This window comes from Pongo abelii, chromosome 11, assembly GCF_028885655.2.
Source record: "Pongo abelii isolate AG06213 chromosome 11, NHGRI_mPonAbe1-v2.0_pri, whole genome shotgun sequence".
Taxonomy (NCBI): domain Eukaryota; kingdom Metazoa; phylum Chordata; class Mammalia; order Primates; family Hominidae; genus Pongo; species Pongo abelii.
This window is the reverse complement of record NC_071996.2, coordinates 73,273,339-73,295,884: the sequence shown is the minus strand read 5'-3', so window position 1 is coordinate 73,295,884 and position 22,546 is coordinate 73,273,339. Positions and strand designations below refer to the sequence as shown.

The window sequence follows — 22,546 nt, the reverse complement described above, 5'->3', positions numbered from 1 at the left end:
AATGTCCATAAATTAATCTGAAACATTGCTGTCTCTGGCAACATATCAGATTCTTTAAAAATAATCAAGGAAGGAGCAACTGACATCAAGATCTTTATACAAAAATGTGTTGAGTCTGAACATCAGAGAAAAATTTACTGTCTATATTAAATAAATCACATGCCACACTAATCAGGTTACCATTATAGTGGCCCAATAATGAAACAAGTTCTTTTGTTGTATTAATCTAAACATATATCTCATTACTAACATACATTTATCTAGATATTTTCATTATTTTTTTCTACTCTATTGAACTATGTTGGTGCGTAACATTTCAAAACTGCCCTGGGTCTCATACTCCTTTAAAGTTCTCTCTATCGTGCAAACCAGAAGGTCACGATACTTAATAGAAAATTAATATCGCTTGTTTTGAGTGGCCCTCAATTTGGGACATTAGCAAACTATAATTACACTTACTATAACACAAAGCTTAAGGTTTGAATCTGATTCTATAACACTGACTATTTCCCAGTGAGAATGGTCAACTTACCTTGACTAGTCATTATTTAATGTGATGAGCTAATGCAAGTAAAAGTGGCTTGCAATTTTAGAGCCCTAAACAACTTACTAGATGTTTACAAGAATTTGAAGTCATAGCTAAAGCTATAACATTCTGTGAAAGTCATAGCAGAAATGAAATAAATAGAAAACACTGAAGATGTTGCTTTAAACTAATACTTAAAACCCCACAATATTAGAATAAAAAATAGTACAGCTTGGGGTAAAAAAACTGACTTTTCTACAAATGTCATTGTTTCAAATAGGTTTCTGCAAAAGGCATGCTTGGCAAGATTAATTTTTTAATTGGCATGTCTTGTTTGATTAAAGTAAAATAATTTAAAAGAATGTACAATATACGGCCGGGCACAGCGGCTCATGCCTGTAATCCCAGCACTTTGGGAGGCCAAGGTGGGCGCATCATGAGATCAAGAGATTGAGACCATCCTGGCCAACATGGTAAAACTCTGTCTCTACTAAAAATACAAAAATTAGCCAGGCATGGTGGCACGCACCTGTAGTCCCAGCTACTCAGGAGTCTGAGGCAGGAGAACTGCTTGAACCCGGGAGGCAGAGGTTGCAGTGAGCCGAGATGGTGCCACTGCACTGCAGCCTGGCGACAGAGCGAGACTCTGTCTCAAAAAAAAAATATATATATATATAATATAGTCATAAGATTTAAACACTAATTGAAACTAGAAAATAACATGGAGATTACAGTTGTATTTTCTTTAACATAATTTACTTTCTTTCATTACCAGAACTATTTAAAACTAGTGATCAGGTAAGAGTATATTTGCACAATTTTTTCTTGAGAAAAGCAGATAACTACAGTGTTAATAAATTCAGAAACACATGCTTCTAAATTAACTAATTTACTGATATTTCAATTTCTCCATGTTTCCAAGTTCTTGCTCAAAATGGTTCAAAAATTGTTAAAATAACACCACACAAATTTTAGTATTTTAAAAGAATACTCTACATTACATTTGCATGCTAATAAAAGTTGCTTTAAAATCTACAATGCCTACTGACATTTGAGGCAATCATTAACATATTTTCTTCAATTAGTTTTTTAAACTTAATTGAATTGTGTGCTGGGATCTTTAAGTGAAACCTTGAATAAAGTTGGTGGATTAAACTTACTTTTTTAATGCTGCCTACTTTTTTAATGTTGCAAATCCTATCAGATTTGCAGTGGTACAATGAGCAAGCCTTTCAGCTGTACCAAGTTAAAGACCATACTTTTTCAATTTGCAGGTGTAATTAAGTAAAACCATAAGAAAGTTATTTTGTCATATGACTTTGTTCTGCTTTAAAAAATTATATATATTTATTCAGTTTTTCTCTAATAACCACAAAATTATCTATCTCCAATATCTCATTTCTTTAGATATTAAATTCCATATATTTAACAACCAAAAAATTATAAGAAAACTTTATCTTCAACACCTCTTCTGTTTGGATACTAAATAAATGATTGGCTCTGTCAATAATAGCTAGTAGACTCATTTTTAAATTGCCATTTTTCTTTCTCTACCGAGGTCATTCTTTCAGATGAAAGAATCATTTCAAATTTTGAGTCCAAAGCCGTTGGTCTTTTCACTCTCTAACAAGGATTCCTCTTTCTCACCACTTTCCAAAAATACTTTTCTGAATCTATAGTTGATCCCAGGGCATGGTTCAGATGGGAGTTTCTGTAACTTTTTAGAGAAAGGTGAGAGTTTCTATAACTTTTCACATTGCTTTATACATCAAAATGTGTAGTCTTGATCTAATGACTTAGATCTAATGGTTTTGATTAAGATTACATATTTAAGTGTTTATTAATGTTACTGCCTAGTAACTTTATCACTATTGCTTGCAAAACTGCCACACCCTTGAAAATTTAACCCAAACTCCTCTTCCCAGGTGAAGAACCATGAAGACTCACATTCCAATTAGTCACTAAACAGTTCCAATATCTCTTATTCTAAGGTATATTGCCACTATGAATCTAACATTCATTTACTACCTTGTCCCAAGTTACAGAATAAAAATGCTATTTCTTAGGAGTATAAAAGTAATTTTCATCTGAATTATGTTGATATTTGTGTTTCACTTCGTATAAGAATTCAAGAACAACCCTCAAAGCTTTTAAGAACTGATCCTTCAGTTTGACTTCAAACAAAAGGCAAGGTAAAAGCAGTTTGTAAACTGTGAAATCCTATCAATTTGTACACACTTCAACTATCATGAAAAGATTATTCGGCTCTATTAAAATTTGGCATTAATGATGCTAGCTTAACATGTTAATAAAATTTACAACATTTTCTGTTCTTTGCTATCTTAAATCAGAAGATTTAACTACTGATTAGAGTTCCAGTTACAGGTTTAAAAACTCAAATATTAGAAAATATCAAGGACTTAGACACTTGATAAAACATTTGTAAACTTCAAAACTTCAACTTTTAGAGAAAGGCGAGGCACCTGGACAAAAAATACCCTATTTCCACATTTCCAAACCATGAGTATTCCTGGCTCTTCCCTGAGAAAATCTTAGACTATTTCAATGATTAAAAACATAACAAAATTCAGATACAAAATGGAACTAAACGTCTTGGCCTAGCCAGAAATTCCTGGGTGGTTACTGTGAAATAAGACTTGTTAAGATTTCCATCGCAATATTAAGAAGAAAACAAGCAAGACAACGCTGGGTATCGTGATGGGACTGAAATACAGGAGTGGCGTCTGGGAAACCATCTTCTTGGTTCTTTCCCAGGCAAAGACTAACCTGAACAAGGGTCCCGTTTCTCTGTACCTCTCCACAAAGTCTCACCTGTGAACAGATTCTCGCGCCTCTAATACCTCTCTTAACACCAGCATAGTTGTGACCTGTCCCGAGAGTACCAACAAATAGAAAGCCACAGGGAATTCGTCAGGTAAAAACAAACTTGGAAGAGAAACAGTCTCGGGTGAATCCTAAGGCCGCATGAGAAACTCAAGTTGTGATTGGAAAATCTTGCCCTACCTCTTTAGCACAAAACGGAATTGCCTGCCTTTTCCCATTCCTGAACCCAACACATTTGCCCAGATCCTTCCAAACCAAAGAAGCCTCCGACACAGGCAGACTATAGGAACCATCAAATTCCCGGGGAAACCCGACCGCTTAGTACAGCCTCCCAGAAGAAGAAAAGATCAAATGAGACCGGCTCAGCGGGGTCTTCCTGTAGTGACCCCTGAGTTAACGTATTTATTTTCACGCTGCAACTGCTGATCACTTTACAGAGACATATCATGCTGTAGCTCTGCATGGAGCTGAAGACAAAAGCAACATTTTTATTAATGTTATAATTATTATAATTATCTTTAACAAAGCTATTAAATAACCTGTACAAAGCCCAAACCGGTCCTAGCGAAAACCCGAGCACTATTTCAAATCTCCCAACTTCCTTTCGCTTCAATTCAGCAGCATTTCCTATATACAAGGCCAGCCCAGGGTAGTCCCCCAAAACTGTAGGTCTCCCTGACGGTGGGAACGGTTTAGAGTTTGGAACCGCCCTGGCGTAAGGCAGAGCTCCCAATTATAATCCAAATGCCCCATCCCCAACCCCACCTCCTCGCTCCTGGGAACTGGGTCCCTATATCCGAGGGCAGGGGAAGTTGGGAGCCTGGCTCCATTTTGGGAGGCAGGCAACGGAGAGGGTCCGTCTGCTGAGTCTCCTCTCCGCCAGCTGCCCACAGGTCCCCGGATTTCCCGCAGAGGTGCTGGGAAGGGGATCCACCTCCGGGAGGGCTCACAGGTCCCGCGCGTCCTCCCGCTTAACCCCGGCCTCAGCGACTTTGAGCTTCTTATTCTGGTGAGTCTTGACGTGCTTCGCGAGGTGGTCGCTGCGCATGAAGCGCTTGCCGCACTCGGGACAGGCGAAGCGCTTCTCGCCCGTGTGAGTCCGCAGGTGCCGCTGCAGCTCGTCCGAGCGCGTGAAGCTCTTCCCGCAGAAGAGCCAGTTGCACACGAAGGGTCGCTCGCCCGTGTGCCAGCGCAGGTGCGCCTTCAGGTGCGACGTCTTCCCGTACACCTTGCCGCAGCCCGGCACGTGGCACACGTGCTGCTTTTTCTTGCCCGGTTCCGCCTCGGGGGCGCCGCCCGCCGCCTGGCAGTTGGGACAGCGGCAGCGGCGGCACCTCCTGGCCGTGGCCGCCAGGGGGGCCTTGGTCTGCAGCAGCGCGGCGATCTGGCTCTGGTACTGCGCAAAGTCCGACGGGCCCAACACCAGGCCTCTTTGCAGGGCGGCTGCGGCCGCAGCAGCAGCGGCCGCAGAGGCGGGGAAGCGGGGGGCGTGGGGGCCCCCGGCACAGGCGCCGGAGAGGCCGCTTCCCGGAACCCCGGAGGCCCCCGGCCCGGCGCCCGCCTGCGGGATGCTCCACCACGGGAGGTCGTCGGGGGCCGGGTTGGGTGACAACTGGCGGCAAGTGGGCGGCGGGGGCGGCGGTGGCGGCGGAGGCAGCAGGTTGGAGTAGCCTGGCGGGAGCGCGGCCTGCGCCGCGTAGGGCACGTAGGCGGGCGCGCAGCTGGCGGGCAGAGCCGCCATACTCGAGGGCAGCATCTTGACCGGCGAAAACTCGTAGGGGTACGAGGGGTCGGCGGGGGGTGTGAGGGGAAGCTCGTGCGCAGCCCCGAAGGACGGCTGCAGGTGCGTCTTCTGCGGCGTCAGCCCCAGGCTGGGGTGCGGGGGCGGCAGTGCGCCTGGCGAGTGCGCCGGCATGTCGGCGGTCCACGGGTGGAAGAGCCTGGAGGGTGAGCCCAGCGCGGGGTCGTAGGGCACCTGCAGGAAGTCCGGGGGCGCCGTCGCGCCCGGCTGGCCGATGCGGCTACAGGTGGCGGCCAGCAATGCCAAGGGCGAGTGCTTGCCTAGGTCCGGGGAGGCGCTGGGGGTGCGGTCCTGCATAGGCGGCGAGGGAGGGCGGAGAAGAGACAAAAGGTTAGCTCCAAGCGCGGACTCCGGGCCAGCCCGCCGCCCCCACGCCCGCTATTATATTGCTACCCCTCCTCCGTCCCGGCCGTCCCTCCCGTCCCTCCCCCGCCACCGCACCCCACGCACGCACCCACCGGCCGCGGGAAACTTTTGGTGCCTGTGCTACCTGAACGTGGGACCCGCGAGCGCTTCTTGCTAAACTACTTGGTGCACTGAGACGCCATCCAGCCTTAGAGGAAGCAGGCGCGAAGTGGGAGGGGGAGGCATCCGACGGGCCGCTCCCGGCTCCGTGGTCAGTAAGAGTCGGGAAACACCCACAACCCCGCCGCCCAGCCGCTTTCCCTCCCATCTTTTAAGCTCTCTTGTCCTCACTGCCTTCGCGCTCCTCCCTGGCCCGCCCCAGGCTGAAATCAGCAGGAGGGCCCAGCAGGGTGAGCTCCGGTCCTGTTCTCGGCCAGCCGGGCACCTCCGAACAACCCCGGATCCACGCGTCCCTCCCGCAAAAGCCACACCGGATTAGGTGTGAAGTTGGCGTGAGCACCCCTACGCCTGGCTCCGGCTGCACCCATCGGCGGGGTTCCCTTTGAGGTTCAAGGTGCACAGAGTACCAGGAGAGAGCCGGACACGGCCCTTTCCACCTTTCTCCCGCCCCCTCCGGGCTCGGCCCTGACCTGGAGAAAGGCCTGCAGCGAGTCGTTCCGGAGGACGGCCACCGCGGCCATGGCTACGGCTTGCAGGCCCCTGGCTGCGGAGCGGGACGCCGCCGCCGAGGCATGGACACCCGAAGGCGAGGACGAAGGGCCGCCCAGCCTGCCTCCCTGGCGCCTGCTCTGCGCGCCGGGGCCCTCCCCGCCCTCGCTCCTCGCCGCGCCCCGCTCTCTCGCCCCGCGCGCGGTCTGAGCGCTTCAGGATCACCTCCAAGAATTTGATAAGGACTTTGCTGGGCCGCCAGCCAGTCAGAGGGAAGATTTATGGCTTTGAAGTTTGCCGCTACCCAATCATCAAAGAATAGCGGCTCTTTCAGAAGCGAAAGCAAATCCTTTGAATCCACAAAGCTCCTATGGTGTGTTTGTTGGTCTGGATAAAAGAACTGATTATTAGGGGGGATGGGAAGGGAGGAGATAAAGGCGGGACAATTAATGAAGTAATCACTATGTGGGAAATGTATATACACAAATAATTGGATTTTCCTGATCAAAGGGGGCCTTGCCGCCTGGAGACCCGCGCTTGGGTTGCTTGAGACACTCTTCCCGCCCCCCCAACACACACACACACACTTGCAATTAAAGATTTGCAGCGAGGCAGCGCCCAAAGTGACAAAGTGTCTTTGTTATCTCTGGAAAAATCTGCCTTCGGCTTCCAGGCGCCGGACCTTGAGACTGGAAAGAGTGTAACTCTCCCCTGTATTTATTTGCACACCCTGCACCCGCGCCGCACACGCACCCGCCCGCGCACACAGCGGTCCCAAGCGAGATCCCCGGTGGGGCGTGGGACCGATAGCGTCCGGCCCGCCGCGTGTCCCCCGCCCGCCGCGGTGGGGCCGAGGGCAGGGCTGTGACCTGGGGCGGGGCCTGGCGGCCGCCCAGCGCGGCGTTGGGTGGCGCCCACGCTCCAGGGCCGCCCGCCTGACGAGCGACCGGGGCTCTCCTGGGACGTTCCTGCTGGCGACCTAGAAGTTTTCCTCAGGCCACAACTTTTGCAGAGTGGACCTGGGAAAAACACCCGCGCCGCACATACCCTCAAAGCTGAGCTTGGCAGGACACCCAAGGCGACCCGTCATGCCCACCCGAAGGGAAGAAGCTGTGCTCTCCCGCCCCCTTCTCCCTAGGCCAGCCTGGACGCCCAGGAGGCCCGGGCTGGGCTGTGGGGGTCCGAAAGCCCCAGCGCTGCTGGTGATTTCTCGCCCAGAGCCCCGCCAAGCCAGCGCGCGCTCTCGCAAGCCTGGCAGACCAGAAACTACTGGAAAAAAGGCGCGGTCGAGAAAGCCTGGTTGTTGTGGTCCCACAAACCACAAATCATACGAGAGAGGATCCCGAAGAGGGGAGAAAAGTCAGTACAAACTTGTTCCTGTCACCTTTGGGAAGAAAAAGTTCCTCACCAGGCGCGGGGCGTGCTTTGCCCTGGGCAGGGTCGCGCTTGCAGGGGCTTGGGTGACCCCCATCCCTCCCTGGCCGCTCACCTCCTGCGGAGGAGGGCCGTCCGCCTCCTGGCCCAGGGCGCAGGGCGCGTCCTGCCCCGGCACTGCGGACCCCAGGATCGCTTCCCCCGGGCGCGCGGGCGGGGAAGGAGGAAGAGGCGGGCGGGGAACCGCGGGGTCCTCACCGCCCTGGGGCATTAGGGGCGCGGAACCGCGTTGGAGGCCTCGCGGCCCCGGCTCGCGAGACCGCACTGCGGAGTGGCCGCGGGAGCTCGGCCAACTCCTCTCCCCCACCCACCTCCTGTCGGACACAGTCTCCACTCTCCAGGCCGCCGGCCGTGGGGGAACCCCTAATCAGTTCGCGCCCGGCCTCTCTGCCCGTCTTCCTCACGGGAACCGCACCACGACCGGGACGGACGGGAGAGGACGGACGGGGTGACCTATCTCCCGATGCAGCGTCAGAGGTTAGCCTAACCACAACGGACTCGGAGTCTGGACTGTATAAGGATGCCCTCCGCACTTCCATCAGGGGTCGGGGATGCGATGTCTCCGGGCCCACCTTCTCCCACGCCCAGGGCGCGCCTGCGGAATGAGACTATCGTACTGAAGACGAGTGGGCTGCTTGCGACCCAAATACAATGGGCCCCTCGCACATCCTGCACTCGCACGCCCCCTTCTCCCCCAACGAATTGTCCCCTCTAAAACGCGAGCGGCGACCACACAGCTTGGCCGACCCGATCTGGCTTCTGAAGATGAGGTCGGCTGCTCTGGGAGCGGAGAAGGGGAGAGAGCTTAGTGGTTTCATCGGAGGCCTGGCCAACCTGCTCCTTCCCACGCTCCCGTCCAGGATTTGAGTCTTGGAGAAGCGTGGGACCCGAGGGAGCTCTTTCCTGGATCAAGTCGGAGGCCAGGGAGCCCCTTGGCACACACTCGCGCCTGCACATGCTCGCACCCTCGAAGCGATCTGGTTCCTTAGCGCTGGTTTCCTCTCCAGCTCCTTTGAGCTCTTCGAAGTCCCCTTTCCCAGGGAGGCGGGCAGGGCCAGGCTAAGCAGGATGGAAGGCAGCCCTTTTTGTTGAATCTGATAGCTACTTTCCCAAAAAGGCCAGAAAAGCCATTTCACATCTCCATAGTTATAGGAATAAACTTTTTCTCCAAGATGCTCCCATTAGCCAATTAAACCATCAGTGGGCCAACAGGGTCAAAGTTAGTGGCTTGGTGGTTAAAAGCTCGGAGTCCGAGCTCTCTGAAGACTTTTTTCCCGTCTTGCCACTTTCTAGTTGGTGACCTTGGCAAGCAAGGTACTCAGCCGCTGTGTACCTCAGTTTTGCGATTTGTAAAATGGGAGTTACAATAGTGCATTCCTTGTAGAGTGGCTATAGGTTTAAGAGTTAATATACGCAAGGTCTTTAGGACTGTGCTGAGCGCGCAGAAGGCCCTCTCTTGAGTGGTCGCAGTTGGCTGCTCTCGGCCTCATCTCCGTTTGTGAAAACCCACCCAGATTCCGGTCCTCCCAGGCCCCAGCTGAAGTTTGGAGAGAGGCTTTGCCGAATAGCTCTTTAGTCTCCCCCAACCCCCTTGGCCCTCGGAGCTCCCGGAAAAAGTTCTTAATGAAGTAATGTTGAGAGCGTCCATTAAAAATGCAATGCTGGGAGATCAAAGTACAATATTTATTTTAGAAGTTTGTTGCAATCACCAAGAGATACAGGTATCAAGGCCAAATGTCAGTTCCATTACACAAAGCCCCGCGCCCAGGAAGAGCGTGTGGCTGCTCTGCCATAATGTAAAGAGACATCAAAGACTGAGCGCGCTGCAAAAGTGCGCAGCTGTGGGGGAGGAAGTAAGCCCAGGAGGGCCAGGCGCGCCCCAGACAGCGCGGGGGCTGCGGGGGCGGGGGTCAGTTCAAAGAGGTATCCGCTGGGGCGCGAGTTCACAGGAGGGAAGATTTAATGGGCTTTCTTTTGTTGGTGGGTGTGTTTGCGCACGGTGGACCCAGGAACTCCTATGTGGTCCTCCTGCCTCGGGGCGGAGATGGGGGTGGGGTGGGAGCTGCGAATGTGGAGCAAACTTTAACCGTGGCGGGGGGCGGGGAGGTTGAATACCAGTCTCCTGGCGGCGGCTGGCACAGCGGAGCTGCTCTCCAAGCAACGGGGTTCCCAGGCTGGGAAGTTTGCATTGCAGTTTCTTTGCGGGCGGGCGGCGAGCGCCGACTGCATGCCACCTGCGAGAGGAAGAGGCCGGTAGGTGAACCCGCAGCGACACTTGCGCAGGGGACAGACCAGCTCTGCGCGCTCTGGGATTAACTCTGGGGTTGCTACTTCGAGCCCAAGCTTGGTACCTCGCCTCGGGCATTTTCTTGCAGCAAGAAGGGACGCACGCCTCTGGCATAAATCCAACCAGATAGTCACCCCTCTCCAGCTGATTTTTAAAAAATCTAGATATTATTTAGATCATTTCAGCAAATTCTTAATGCTTTGGCCTTTCACGGTAAGATGTTGCTTAATCGGCTGGATCTCCCCCCTCCTTGCCAAGGAGACTCAACTTTGCAATTGTCCAAATCTGCCTAGTTAAATCATTGCTATACTAAAGGTTCTGGGAGGGTGGGGACAGAATTTCCCCCGTGCTAATGCGGCACTGAATCGCAGGAGGCTGCCCATGCATTTCTTCAGTCATCTACAACCAAGAATTCTCAGAGCAGTCCCTCGGCAGCCTTTTGAAGCTGTGCTAGAGCAGAAAGCTTCTATTGTTCTCATCTCTCAACAAGGAAAGGATCAAACTTTGCCTCTTCAATTTGAAAGATTTTTTTTTATGGTGGTGGGGGGAGGGATTGCAATCTGATACTCAAAGTTAACTTTGAGGATTTGGAGTCGTCTCCCAGTTTAAGCTGCACTTCAAATCACAGATGCCCTAACGCCTGCGTCTCAAGTCGGGGGCACTTCATCATTAATACGGTGGAGTAGTCAGTCACAAGCAATTATAATGAGGGTAACCTAGCCTGGTGACCGAGCTAGTTTACTTTCCAAGGAAATGGGACCATTTCCTCAACTGGAATCCTTGAATTAATTTTAAACTTAAACTTCCAAATTGGATCAGTATACAATACTGGTTGTAGAAGTAGGAGGAATTTTTAAAAATCTCATCTAATTCTCCCTCATTTGGTGGGAGGAGGAAACAGCATTTTTATGATATGTATCCTGCCTGCACAACGCTGTGAGCTTCAGTAGATGCTCAATGAATGCTCATTGATGTTGGGTGGTGGAGTGGAATTGTGTGTACCAATGTCATCTGCGTAATGACTGGTGCCACAGAGCACACAAAGGTAGTAGGAAGTCAGAGAGGATTGGTGAGGGCTGGGGTGGTCAAGGGAGGCTTTATCAAGGAGCTGGGGTTTGGAGGAGACTTTAAGGACCTACAGAATTTTAACTTTAGTTAACTTTAGTGCAAAGAAAGGAAGAAGATGAAGGGGAAAGGGACAGCAGAAGAAAGAGAATTCCACTTCAGTGAAAAGTTGAACAACAATGAAGTTTTGGGCCTTTGATCTGTTGGTGTGGACATGGTGGGGCCAGATGAGAGAAGTCAGAACAAGGAGTTTGCCCCCATGCTGTATACATTATAGTAGGAACTCCTGAGCAGGTAAATAATGTGAGTTAAATTCCATTTCTGAAAGCTTCTTCCCTAGAAGGACTGGCTTGCAGAGTCTGGAAGGATAGATGCAAATGCAGTTACCTAGGTGTAAGATGGTGAAAGTTTTGATTGGGAACTGGTGGTAGTAGTGAAAGGATGACTCAGCATTTTAAAGGGGAAAAAGAGCAAAATTTGATGACAGGTTGGAATAAGACATTAAATAAAGGGGGCACTCAAAAGAACTTCTCTTTTGAGCAAATGGTGCTGGGACAACTGCATATCAACATGTAAAACAATGAAATTGGACCCTTTCCTTACAACACACACACAAATTAACGCTAATCATAGATTTAAATGTAAGAGTTAAACTCTAACGCTCTTAGAAGAAAACAAAGGAGGCTGGGCATGGTGGCTCACACCTGTAATCCCAGCACTTTGGGAGGCCGAATCACAAGGTCGGGAGGCCGAATCACAAGGTCAGGAGTTCGAGACCAGCCTGGCCAACATGGTGAAACCCTGTCTCTACTAAAAATACAAAAAAATTAGCTGGGCATAGTGGCGGATGCCTGTAATCCCAGCTACTCAGGAGGCTGAGGCAGGAGAATTGCTTGAACCTGAGACGCGGAGGTTGCTGTAAGCCAAGATCATGCCACTGCACTACAGCCCAGGTGACAGAGTGAGACTCCATCTCAAAAAAAAAAAAAAAAAAAAAAAAAAAGGAGTAAATCCTCATGACCTTAGTTAGGCAAAACCTTCTTAGATGTGACACCAAAAGCACAAATGACGAAAGAAAAAATGTTACATTGAACTTCACCACATTTAAAACTTTTGTGCTTTAATGAACACTGTCAAGAAAGTGAAGACAACTCACAGAATCAGAGAAATCATTTGCAAATTATATATCTAATAAAGGAACCCTTGCAACTCAACAGTAAAAAGACAACCCAATTTAAAACTGGATAAAGGATTTGGATAAACATTTTCCCAAGGAAGATATACAAGTGGCCAATAAACACATGAAAAGAAACCCAACATCATTATAGCCATCACTGAAAAGCAAATTAAAACCACAATGAGAGGAACTCCTTCACACCTACTAGGATGACTAGATTATAGAAAAGATAGTAAGTGTTAGTAAGGATGTGGAGAACTGGAACCCTTATACATTGCTAATAGGAATGTAAAATGGTACAGAAAACAATTGAAAAACAATGTGGCAATTCCTCAAAATGTTGAACATGGAATTATAATTCTCCTGCTAGGTAGGTACAAAGAGAATGGAAAATATACATCCACATAAAGAGTTGTACATGAATGTTCATAGCAGCATTATTCATAATAGCCAAAAGTTGGAAACCTAGATGTCCATCCCCTGATAAATGGATCATATGTGATACATCTATGTAAAGGAATATTATTCAGCTATAAAAAGGGATGAAGTACCGACACATGTTACAATATGGATGAACCTTGAAAACATGCCAAAGGAAGCCAGTCACAAAAGTCACTTATTTTATGTTTCCATGTATATGAAATGTCTGGAATAGAAAAATCCAGGGACGGAAAGCACATTAGTAGCTGCTAGGGACTTGGGGTGGGGGAAGAGGGAATGACTGCCAATGGGTAAGGCTTTTTGGTAGGGGTAAAAATATCTTCAAATCAATTGTAGTGATGGTTATACAACTCTGTGAATGTACTAAAAAAAATTGTACAGTTTAAATGGATGAATTATATGATACGATATGATATGTAATTCTATTTCAATAAAGCTGTTTAAAAATAACATCAAAAGGACCCCAAGGTTTTAGCCTGTGCAGCAGGAGGAATAGCTCAGTTGCTGACAAAAGCAGGAGAACAAGGAAAAGAGACAGTTGGGAGTTAAGCAGAAGGACTGAATTCAGGGTGGGCTGTTGAATCTAAGATTTTGACTGGCTGCTCATGAAGAAATGCCTGCAGAAAGCTGTAAATGCCAGCAGTGGCAGTGAGTCTGATGGACAAGGCTAAAGAGAAGACTCATGAACTTTTGGTAAGTAGGGAGGGCTGAAAAAGTGAGCTCATAAGAGTGAGTGGAGATCAAACAGGTAGAGAAAAGCTACAACAGGATTTGGAGAGAATGCACAAATATAAGATAAACAGAGGAAGAGAAGCCATCAAAGCAGCCCAAGAAAAAAAGGGTGAGAGAGGCAGGAGAAAACACAGAGAGTAGGGGTGGGAGGATGAGCAAGACCAATGTGCCTGCCCAGGCTGGGGAAGGCGGTGGAGAGGGCCGCGTGGTGAGCAACAGGAAGAGTCTATTTGCTGGAGAGGAAGCCTTGAGGGTCCATTCGCAGAGCCGAGGTGGGGAAGAAGGCAGAAGATTCGAGTTTAAGAAGCAGTGAGAACAGATAGCAGGGCAAGAAAAAAGTTATGTTTGTGTTTTAGGACCTGGTAAAAAGGGGGAAGTGGTAGGTAGGGAGCCTAGAAACTGGCCATTTGCAGTGGAGTGTGGGTGTTTCCATTAATGAGGAGAGGAACTTCTTTTTCCCAGCCTGGGGTGAAGCAAGTATATCCCCAGGACAGAACTTCTGAGCTGGGGGGAATGAAACAAACTCAAGGAGAAGCTGCTGCTTTATTGGTTTGAAAGGACAAGGGCGCAGTCGTTGCTGGGAGTGAAAAGGGTGGTCGCACATTCAAAAGGCAGTAGGAAACTGTGACAGGTCAGCCACGTACACTTGCTTGTGCTGAGTCTTGTCCTGTGTTTTACTTGATCACATTCAAGCCTTACACGTTTAAATCCCCCCTTCTCTTCCACTCTGCTGCCATTTGTATTCCCTCAGATAAGAAGGTAAGGAGAATGGGCTGGGTGCAGTGGCTCATGCCTGTAATCCCAGCACTTTGGGAGGTGGAGGTGGACGGATCACTTGAGGTCAGGAGTTCGAGACTAGCCTGGCCAACATGGTGAAATCCCCTCTCTACTAAAAATACAAAAAATTTAGCCAGATATGGTGGTGGGTGCCTATAATCCCAGCTACTTGGGAGGCTCAGGCAGGAGAATCGTTTGAATCCAGGAGGCGATGGTTGCAGTGAGCCGAGATCATGCCACTGCACTCCAGCCTAGGCGACAGAGCGAGACTCCATCTCAAAAAAAGAAAAAAAAAAGGTAAGGAGAGCAGGTGCCGTGATCTGGAGCAAAGGGAGGAGTCCTGGGTGCCACCTGCCTCCCATGGCAGGGAGGTCCTCTGGTAAACCTGCTTAGACATGCACAGTTGCTTTCAACAGTACTGCCATGGACACGGATGATCTTTAGGTACAGACAAGGCCTCCTTACAACAGACACATGTTAGGAAAAGGTAGTGCCAAAATTCCTTTATTAAGTATATATTTTCCTATTTAGTCATTAATATTCATGTTTCAAAATGACCCTGTAGCAAGTACCACTTGATGTGAGAAGGAATCAAGGCAGGTTCATGGATAAGGCATGAACTTAAGGTCATGGCAGGAGCCTGCAGAAGCTCACAGTACTGTGGCCTTGTACTCTGTGGCTGTGTCATCTATCTTTCTTTCTAGGCACGAGAAACCAAATCTTTACTGAGTGTGGTGGAAGAATGCCCAGGTGAGCACAGACACAGTGCCAGGTGCTGCAGAGGACCCGATACAAAGAGTCACTGCGCCCTCAGAGAGTTTAGAATCCAGCCCTGAGAAAAAAAGAGGTCATGGGGAGCACAGGTGGGTCCCACAATCTTGGGAAGAATACTGTTGGCTGCAAGGGCCTGGCAGCTATCTATGACTCATGAAGAAACAGGTCCAGTGAAGTAACGTGGCTCCTTGAGATCACAGAGTGAAAGAACTGAGTCTCACATACATTATTTGAGACAGGTTCTCTCTCTGTCACCCAGGTTGGGGGGCAGTGGTACAATCTCGGCTCACTGCAACCTCCATCTTTTGGGCTCAAGCAATCCTCCCACCTCAGCCTCCCTAGTAGCTAGGACCACAGGCATGTGCCAGCACATCCAGCTAACTTGTTTTTTATTTTCTCGTGGAGACAGGGTCTCCCTATGTGGCTCAAGCTGGTCTCAAACTCCTGGGCTCAAGTAATTCTCCCGCCTTGACCTCCCAAAATGTTAGGATTATGGATGTGAGCCACCACACCCAGCTTCATCATTTTTCCAGTGAACATTTTTCTAGGGAACATGAGTACTGAAAGAAAAGATTCTCCATGTACTGTTACCCCTCTGTGGTGGCATTTATTTCCTAAAAAGAAATGAATGTGATAAATCTTTCTTTTAGGCTGAGCAATAATGTTTCACATATAAAATCTTGAAATTTGATCTGGATTATAGCAATAAACTAAAACATGCATAAATATATAGGAGAATTACTTTGGATACAAACCCAACAAAGAATTAATGAAAAACATTGTCATATATCAAGAAATGCAAATAAAGTCTGAAACCCCCATTTCCACCCCTCTAAGTCTAGCACCCCTAGATGGAGGTGGGGGTTGGCTAACTTAGGCTGGAGAGACGCATGCTGGTGAGGTCATGGGTTTGCTCTGGTTTGTTGGTAGTGGTCTCTTGGGGGTCACAGCCTGTGCGCTGTCTCCCACCCAGTGTGCTTGTTTGACCATGTGGTTGGACGACCATGCTGCTGCTGCCAATCACAGCATGGAGTCTCATGGAATCCTCTCAATGACTCTATTTTATAGATGGGTAATTTGCCCAAGATCCCACATCTTGTTCTTGGAATTGAGTGCAGGTAATGTTACTCCAGAGGGCAACCTTTTAACCATCAGATTAGAGTGCCTCCTTGGGTGAGTGCAAATCTCTTTCTATTATTGGAAAAACAATGAAACACGTATGTCAGTCTGTGGTGGAATTATTAAATATGAAGTCTGGGATATTTACTGGCCACATTACAGGTTGTTTATTATTTGCCTCATGGTGAAAATGTCGGTCCCACATGAGATGTTTGTTATCTGGTTTTACCCAAGAGAAATATGGGTCTTGACCTCAAGGATTATAGTTCAGATCCATGATGACTTTTTCTTTCACTTCTAGAGTACTCTTTTCTTCCCCCCACCCCTTGCCCCAAGCCACCAGGGGGCACACAGAATTGGCCATTTACCTTGGAAAATTTAAGGCACCAATTTTAAGGATATGGATAAATATCAGTCCAGTATCTTTAGAGGTACAACTGGGAATAGACTAACACTAATATCAGGTGTCTGTCCCCATTTCCATTTAAAAGATCATCTCTACTTCCTTTAGGACTGACAAGTGTCTCACCCATGGGCCTTTTGGTCTTCGGGAGGCAATGCCCTTTTTATTTGTGTTTCAGTGTCATGGTGTAGTTTCAAGCTGGATCTGTCCTCTTTCCTCTGCACCTTCCCCTGCAGAATCACAGAGATAGATCCTCCCTTCCAGGGCACCAGCACCAATCCCCCTTTGCCTTTGTTCTCTTCTCCTTCTCTAGGCTTTATTCATGGCTGCTCCCTGATGCCCTTCTCATTTGTTATTTTTTAAAGGTTTCCCTAGGTAACTGCTACAAGAAGCTCTAAACCTGCACCAGAATCTCTGCTTATCTCTTGTTTATTACGTCATTAGGGCTCATTCACAGTGAACAGAACCCATTCTACCTGGTTTAAGCAGAAAGGGACTTATTATAAGATATTTAATGTCTAGGCCAGGCGTAGTGGCTCATGCCTGTAATCCCAGCACTTTGGGAGGCCAAGGTGGGTGGATCACCTGAGGTCAGGAGTTTGAGACCAGCCTGGCCAACATAGTGAAACCCCGTCTCTACTAAAAATACAAAAATTAGCTGAGCATGGTGGTGCACATCTATAGTTCCAGCTATTCGGGAAGCTGAAGTAGGAGAATCACTTGAACCTGGGAGGCAGAGGTTGCAGTGAGCCAAGATTGCGCCACTGCACTCCAGCCTGGGTGACAGTGAGACTCTGTCTCAAAAAAAAAAAAAAAAAAAAATTTAATGTCTTACAGAATGACTGGAGGGCAGAAGAAACAGAATTGCTACTGAGCTTTCAGGCATGACTCCCAGTGCCACATCACAGACTTAGGTTGACAAGGGAGCTGCTGCTCCCACCAGGATCAGGAGATTGTGGAATCAGAAAGCTGCCTGCCTCCTGGGAAGCCATAGTGACAGCTGCCCAGCTTCAGACTCATGCCACCTCTACTGTTATCAAACTGAACTTGGGTCTGACCACCTAGCACAGCAAAGCCAAACATTGACACTGGGATTGCAGCAAGAGAAATGAGGCATTTATTGCAGGATGCCAAGCAAGAAGGACTGGGCAGCTAAAGCTTATGACCTAAACTCCCAGATGGTTTGCAGTTAAGGGTTTTTAAAGGCAGGGAGGAAGATGTTATAGGCTGCTATGGTTTGGCTTTGTGTCCCCACCCAAATCTCATGTCGAACTGTAATTCCCATTGTTGGGGGAGGGACCTGGTGGGAGGTGATTGGATCATGGGGGTAGACTTCCCCCTTGCTGTTCTCATGGTAGTGAGTTCTCACAAGATCTGGTTGTTTAAATATGTGTAGCACTTCCCCCTTTGTTTTCTCTCGCCTGCTCTACCATGGTAGGGCATGCTTGCTTCCCCTTTGCCTTCTGCCATGATTGTAAGTTTCTTGAGACCTTCCAGCCATACTTCCTGTCTAGCCCACAGAACTGTGAATCAATTACACTTCTTTTCTTCATAAATTACCTAGTCTCAGATGTCTTGCTCTGTCACCCAGGCTGGAGTGCAATGGCGCGATCTTGGCTCACTGCAACCTCCACCTCCCTGGTTCAAGCGATTTAACTGTCTCAGCCTCCTGAGTAGCTGAGATTACATGCACGCGCCACCATGCCTGGCTAATTTTTGTATTTTTAGTAAAGACCGGTTTTCACCATGTTGGTCAGGCTGGTCTCGAACTCCTGACCTCGCGATCCATCCGCCTCGGCCTCCCAAAGTGCTGTGATTACAGGCATGAGCCACCATGCCCAGCCCCTTCAGGTACTTCTTTATAGCAGTGTGAGAATAGACTAACACACAGGCAAAATTATAAATCAGTTCTCACACTGCTATAAAGAACTACCCGAGACTGGGTAATTTATGAAGAAAAGAGGTTTAATTGATTCACAGTTCTGCCAAGAACTGAGTTTGAACTTGAACCAATTTAAAAACACCAATCAGAAATCTTGGGAAGACAAATTGGTTTGGAAAGTGGGAAGAGGGGAGGTGTTTCCTGGGCATGTATTTATTTTGAAGCTCTAGTGGGACGTTCCTGAGGGGATATCAAGGAGGTAGTTAGTAATTCAGAGCTGGAACTCTAGAGAAAAGTGAAGCTGGAGACAGATTTGGGAGTCATGTGAGAGAGAGGTAGTCAAGGGAGTGCACATTGTAGGAACTCAATAAATGTTGGTTGAATGACATAACCCCATCACAGCTGGGACCAGACTGGCTAAACCATAATTAGTGTTTGTAGTGAGCAGAAAGAGCACATTGGTTTTTGGCCATAAAGGAGAAGTGAGATTCTAGGAATGGAGACCAGGAATTAACATGAAGCAACTGCATAATTAGCAAATGTAGCAGATATTTGGATTGGTTCATTTCAGCTATTCCGATCTCTTTCTAAGATAGAAAACAAAAAAACTATATTTTCCAGATTCCCTTGCAGCTAGGGTTCCATATATAATATTTAGATCATACGCATCAGATGTAGCATACCAAATTTGGAAAGCAGAAGTAAACAGTTGTAAGGCAAGAACTGTGCTTTGGCTGTTCCTACTAGTAAGCACAGTGGTGATACCTTTGGTTTTTCTATGACAGATGTAACAGGTCCTAAGTCCCAGCCCTATATTCATAGTTGTCAAGAGATAAGACACATATCATGGTATTGAGATGGAGTAGGGACCCCCCAGCATGGAAATAAAGGAAAACCTTGAGTTCCTTTAAGGGTAATTCCAGGCACCTGGCTAGAGCTCAGAAGTAAATGAGCAATTGGATAAGCGAGAATGTAATTGTGGCTTAAAATAATAGCCAAGGAAGTTAGAGTCATAAGAATGTTTGGTTCCCTGTAGAAACTAAAAATAACCTTTTTTTTTTTTTTTTTTTTTTCAGATAGAGTCTTGCTCTGTCCCCCAGGCTGAAGTGCAATGGCGCCATCTCGGCTCACTGTAATTTCCGCCTCTTGGGTTCAAGCAATTCTCCTGCCTCAGCGTCCTGAGTAGCTGGGATTAACAGGCACCAGTCAACATGCCTGGCTAATTTTTGCATTTTAGTAGAGACGGGGTTTCACCATGTTGGCCAGGCTGGTCTTGAACTCCCGACCTCGTGATCCTTCTGCCTCAGCCTCCCAAAGTGCTGGGATTACAGGTGTGAGCCACCGCACCTGGCAAAAATCACCTCTTAATATATGTCCTTGAGTTGTTTTTTAGAAACCTGGAACCCCACAAAATGGATCCCCTGGCATGCAGACCTCAGTCAGATAAGGGGGAACTGAGGACTGAACTCTGACCACTGTTCCTTGTTTCAGATTTCTTCCTAAGGGGCCTGGAGGAGGTCACACCCACAAGCCAGAGCTAACATTCTTATTACTGATTCCAAATTTTTAGATGAAGCTTCGCCTCCTTAACCAATTGCAAATAAGAAAATCTTTGAATTTACCTGTGACCTGTGGGCCCCCTTTGAGATGTCCCACCTTTTTAGGTCAAACCAATGTATATATAGCCCAGGATCCAACATGTGAGGGAAGAAGCCTTCAGGTGACCCAGCCTCCAGCTGTTGGAGCCACCATAGCTGAGATGCCAGATATCATGGAGCAGAGATGAGCCATCCTCTCTGCACAGTCCAAATTCTTGACCCAGAAAATCCATGAGCACAATGAAATGGCTGTTGTTTTACTCCACTAAGTATAGGGTGGTTTGCTATATAGCAATAAGGAATCAAAACACCCCTCACATTCGTGTTGCTTATTATCTGATGGTTATCTTTCACTGGTACCAAGCAGCTCATATTTTTATCTTGCTCAAAAAACCTTAAATGGTTCCCCCATTGAATATGGAATTAATTATATGTTCTTTAGGCTTGCATTCAAGATCCTGCTCAGTTTTGAATCTTACTACCTTATCTTTCACTTTAACCCGCTACTCACTTTCAATCCACTTGTACCGTATATCAGATCTTCACTGGGCCACGACTGATGCTTTCCTATCCCTGTGCCCTTTCACCAGCACTGGCCTTTTGCTTGAAATTTTCGTTTTCTGTATTTACCAAATTCCTAGCTATCCTTCCTTCAAGCTCGGTGCAAATCTCACATCCTGTAAGACTTTGTTGCCCAATGTGGTAGCCAGTAGCCACATGTGGCTATTTACATTTAAAACAGCACTGATTAAAATCTAAAGTTTAGTTCCTCAGTCTCACTGGCCACTTTCAGTGCTCAGGGGCCACATCCCACTGAACAGCACTGTCTTTTTAGCTTTTCCTTTCTCAACTAATCTCTCCTTCTCCCATATAACCTTAAAAATGCATTTTTAGCAATTTTGACCTGAATATTTTTGAGGATTGTGTAATGCAAATCCATAAAATTACAGATACACCTTGGCTTTCTACCATTCTAGTGCACTGCTCTGTAAATGGGAGGTGGCTCAAATATTAATTGAGTTGGGAGGAAGCAGTGGTTAATCTCTATACTATACTAACGGGTCTGGGTGAAATGACCTCTTATGATCTTTTCCAGTAAAATATTCAACAAACAACATAAGTCTGTTATCTTCAACAATATATAATCTACCAGGATAGCTATTTTTTAAATCACAGATGATTTGGGAGGAAGGTCTCTTGAGAGGAGCATTCTGCCATTCTGGTATAGCTGTTTCTGTTCTCTCCAGCAGCTATTTTAGGTATTTAATTATTTTAGAGTGTGTGCTTGCATGTGTTTTGTCTCAATGTATGCCAGTTTTTTGCCTAGTCCTCCTGACGTCTTAATCTATCTGCCAACGCTACATGCCATCAAGCCAAGGAAGAATTTCCTTCTCACTGTTGCTTCTCTGACCAAGGAAGACATAAGCACAACCAATCACCAGACTGATGAAATTCCTTCCAGTTTCAGAAAAGATTATCACCAATCCCTAAATTATTAAATTCATACTAATAAAGCACAAAAATTGAATTCTAACATTATATGCTGTGTGACAAGACTACTTGATTGTATGTGTGTATGTGTAATTATTTTCAAGTTAACCATCTAAATTTTACCTGTACAAGAAAGCAGTTATTAGGCATGTGATAGATGCACTGTGTTAATTAACGTGGCCTTTCACAAGCCCTGTAGAGATAGCCCTTGATGGTGTTCATATATCACATGATGATGTGTTCATGTTAACAGTGTTGACTGTTTTCGTTTCCCTTCACTCACAGCCCGAGAGTGAGCTCCTCTTAAACCTGAGACATTTTTGAGGTTGAGGTTAATATTTACTTAATCTAAACGTTCTATTTTATTATTTTATCATTAGTTTTTGAGACAGAGTCTTGCTCTGTCACCCAGGCTGGAGTACAGTGGTGCAATCTTGGCTCACTGCAACCTCCACCTCCTGGGCTCAAGCAATTCTCGTGCCTCAGCCTCCCGAGTAGCTGGGAGTACAGATGCCCGCCACCATGCATGGCTAATTTTGTATTTTTAGTAGAAACAAGGTTTCACCATGTTGGCCAGGCTGGTCTCAAACTCCTGGCCTCAAGTGATCCACCCACCTCGGCCTTCTCCCAAAGTGCTGGGGTTACAGGCGTGAGCTACCGCACCTGGCTTAAACATTCTGTTTTAAATATAAAAACCTGGCCTCTGTAACAGAAGCCCCTTTTCAGTTACTCAATAACCTTACTTTTATCTAACAGTAATAAATGGGAATTTATCTGGAATAGATGCCGAAAATCAGGTCATTGCTCTTTGGTTTTGGATTTCATGACTTTTGGATACCTTTGGGCCTCTCTCCTAACTTAGCTGTCACTTTAGAATAATTTCTTTTTTGAGATGGAGTCTCTCTCTGTCGCCTAGGCTGGAGTGCAATGGCGCGATCTCGGCTCACTGCAACCTCTGCCTCCAATCCACCCTCCTCGGCCTCCCAAAGTGCTGGGATTACAGGCGTGAGCCACTCCACCTGGCCAAGAATGATTATTATTTCAGCCACAATGACAACATTTTGTGCTTATTTTGTTAGGATGTGTTTTTAAGATGCAGAAAGCAAGCCAGGCGCAGTGGCTCACACCTGTAATCCTGGTACTTTGGGAGGCTGAGGTGGGTGGATCACCTGAGGTCAGGA

At 47.2% G+C, this 22,546-nt stretch overlaps 2 protein-coding genes and 1 long non-coding RNA gene across 4 annotated transcripts in view; 2 read left to right on the top strand and 1 right to left on the bottom strand.

Annotated features, from left to right (window-relative positions):
- Positions 1-1,241: 1,241 nt before the first annotated feature.
- Positions 1,242-6,892, bottom strand: SP5 (Sp5 transcription factor). Of its 2 annotated transcripts, none has more exons than XM_002812575.4 (2): positions 6,167-6,892; positions 1,242-5,462 (listed from the first exon to the last, which is right to left on the bottom strand). In XM_002812575.4, the coding sequence occupies exons 1-2, from the start codon at positions 6,215-6,217 to the stop codon at positions 4,317-4,319; spliced, it is 1,197 nt and encodes a 398-aa protein (XP_002812621.3). In that variant the 5' UTR covers positions 6,218-6,892; the 3' UTR covers positions 1,242-4,316. The 2 variants fall into 2 exon arrangements, with proteins under 2 accessions (XP_002812621.3, XP_054405458.2); XM_054549483.2 differs by lacking the exon at positions 6,167-6,892 and adding an exon at positions 5,662-6,153.
- Positions 6,893-7,133: 241 nt separating this feature from the next.
- LOC100461805 (uncharacterized) lies at positions 7,134-9,297 on the top strand. The gene has a single exon (XM_009237807.3). It carries the CDS (start codon positions 7,274-7,276, stop codon positions 8,069-8,071), a length of 798 nt encoding a protein of 265 aa, XP_009236082.3. The 5' UTR covers positions 7,134-7,273; the 3' UTR covers positions 8,072-9,297.
- Positions 9,298-9,728: 431 nt separating this feature from the next.
- The window catches only part of LOC134759604 (uncharacterized), a 74,989-nt gene continuing 62,171 nt past the window's right edge, over positions 9,729-22,546 (top strand). The window contains exon 1 of the long non-coding RNA XR_010136050.1: positions 9,729-9,872. This is a non-coding gene — a long non-coding RNA (uncharacterized LOC134759604). The remainder of the gene's footprint in view (positions 9,873-22,546) is intronic.

Coding starts and splice junctions, on each gene's coding strand:
- LOC100461805 (XM_009237807.3), top strand. CDS start 7,274: ATGCCCACCCGAAGGGAAGAAGCTGTGCTCTCCCGCCCCCTTCTCCCT.
- SP5 (XM_054549483.2), bottom strand. CDS start 5,844: ATGGGAGGGAAAGCGGCTGGGCGGCGGGGTTGTGGGTGTTTCCCGACT. Junction 5,463..5,661: donor CTCGCGGGTCCCACGTTCAG/GTAGCACAGGCA, acceptor CCGCCTATGCAG/GACCGCACCCCCAGCGCCTC.